General features: G+C 58.8%; 1 protein-coding gene across 1 annotated transcript in view; it reads left to right on the top strand.

Annotated features, from left to right (window-relative positions):
- LOC119592845 (B-cell receptor CD22-like) overlaps positions 1-1,099 on the top strand; it is a gene marked incomplete at its 5' end in the record, with an annotated part of 5,759 nt that overhangs the window by 2,246 nt on the left and 2,414 nt on the right. Inside the window, 1 exon segment of the mRNA XM_037941745.1 lies at positions 212-372. Coding sequence (XP_037797673.1) covers positions 212-372 — 161 coding nt within the window.

Raw genomic sequence — 1,099 nt, 5'->3', positions numbered from 1 at the left:
GCCTCCCAAAATCTGAAATTCTTGGCCCTTTCTTCGTCAGCTATTTCCGCCCTTTTCCCCAAGGAAATAATATCTGACATAGAGGCATAAAGAGAGGAGACGCTTGTTCCTAGCTGCTCACTAAAGCAACGCAGCCACCCACTGAACAAATAATGAAGAACATCATCCTAAGCTTACAAACAATGAACATATCTTCCCCCGTGTCCCTCAGGGCCTCCAGATCCCGTGAACAACTGTACGGTTTACAATCTGTCCATGGACATGGTGAACGTGCGCTGCGTCGCTGGCTTCGACGGCGGCCTCGTGCAGACCTTCGTGCTCGAGGTCTACGAGCCCCGAACCAATGGCCTGCTCGCCAACATGTCCAGCACGGTGAGTGAGAGCGGGAGAAGGGGTTGTCTGAGGGCGAAGGAAGAGACGGCTTAGGAGGGGGTTCTCTGGTTGGGGGAGGGCAAGGAAGGGGGAAGGAAATGGAGGAGGTTCTCTGGTTGGGGGAGGGCGTGGGAAGGAGATCTCTGCTATGGGGGGGCGGGGGAGGGGGTTCTATGATTGAGAGAGGGCGGGAGACGGGGTTCTGTGGTCGGAGGAGGGCGGTGGAGGGGATTCTTCGGTTGGGGAGGGCAAGGGAGGGGGTTCTCTGGTTGGGGAGGCCGTGGGAAGGGAATCTCTGGTTGGGGAGGGTGGGGGAGGAGGATCTTTGGCTGTGGAAGGGGTTCTCAGGTTGGGGGAGGGCGGGGGAGGAGAATCTCTGGTTGGGGGAGGTCAAGAGAGGGGGTTTTCTGGTTGGGGGAAGGCGGGAGAGTTGGATCTCTGGTTGGGGGACGGCGAGGGAGGGGGATATCTGATTGGGCTAGGACGAGGAAGAGGGTTCTCTGGTTGGGGAAGGGAGAGGGAGGGGGTTCTCCTGGTTGGGGGAGGTAAAAGTGGTTCCCTGGTTGGGGAAAGGATAGGGAGGGTCTTCTTTGGTCGGGGGAGGGAGAGGGAAGGGGTTCTCTGGTTGGAGGAGAGCGAGGGAGGGTTCTCTGGATGAGGGAGGGTTCTCTGGATGAGGGAGGGAGAGGGTTCTCTGGTTGGGGGAGGGCGAGGGGGTTCTCTGGTT

Source organism: Penaeus monodon, chromosome 31, assembly GCF_015228065.2.
Source record: "Penaeus monodon isolate SGIC_2016 chromosome 31, NSTDA_Pmon_1, whole genome shotgun sequence".
Classification (NCBI taxonomy): domain Eukaryota; kingdom Metazoa; phylum Arthropoda; class Malacostraca; order Decapoda; family Penaeidae; genus Penaeus; species Penaeus monodon.
This window is presented reverse-complemented; position numbering and strand designations above follow the sequence as displayed.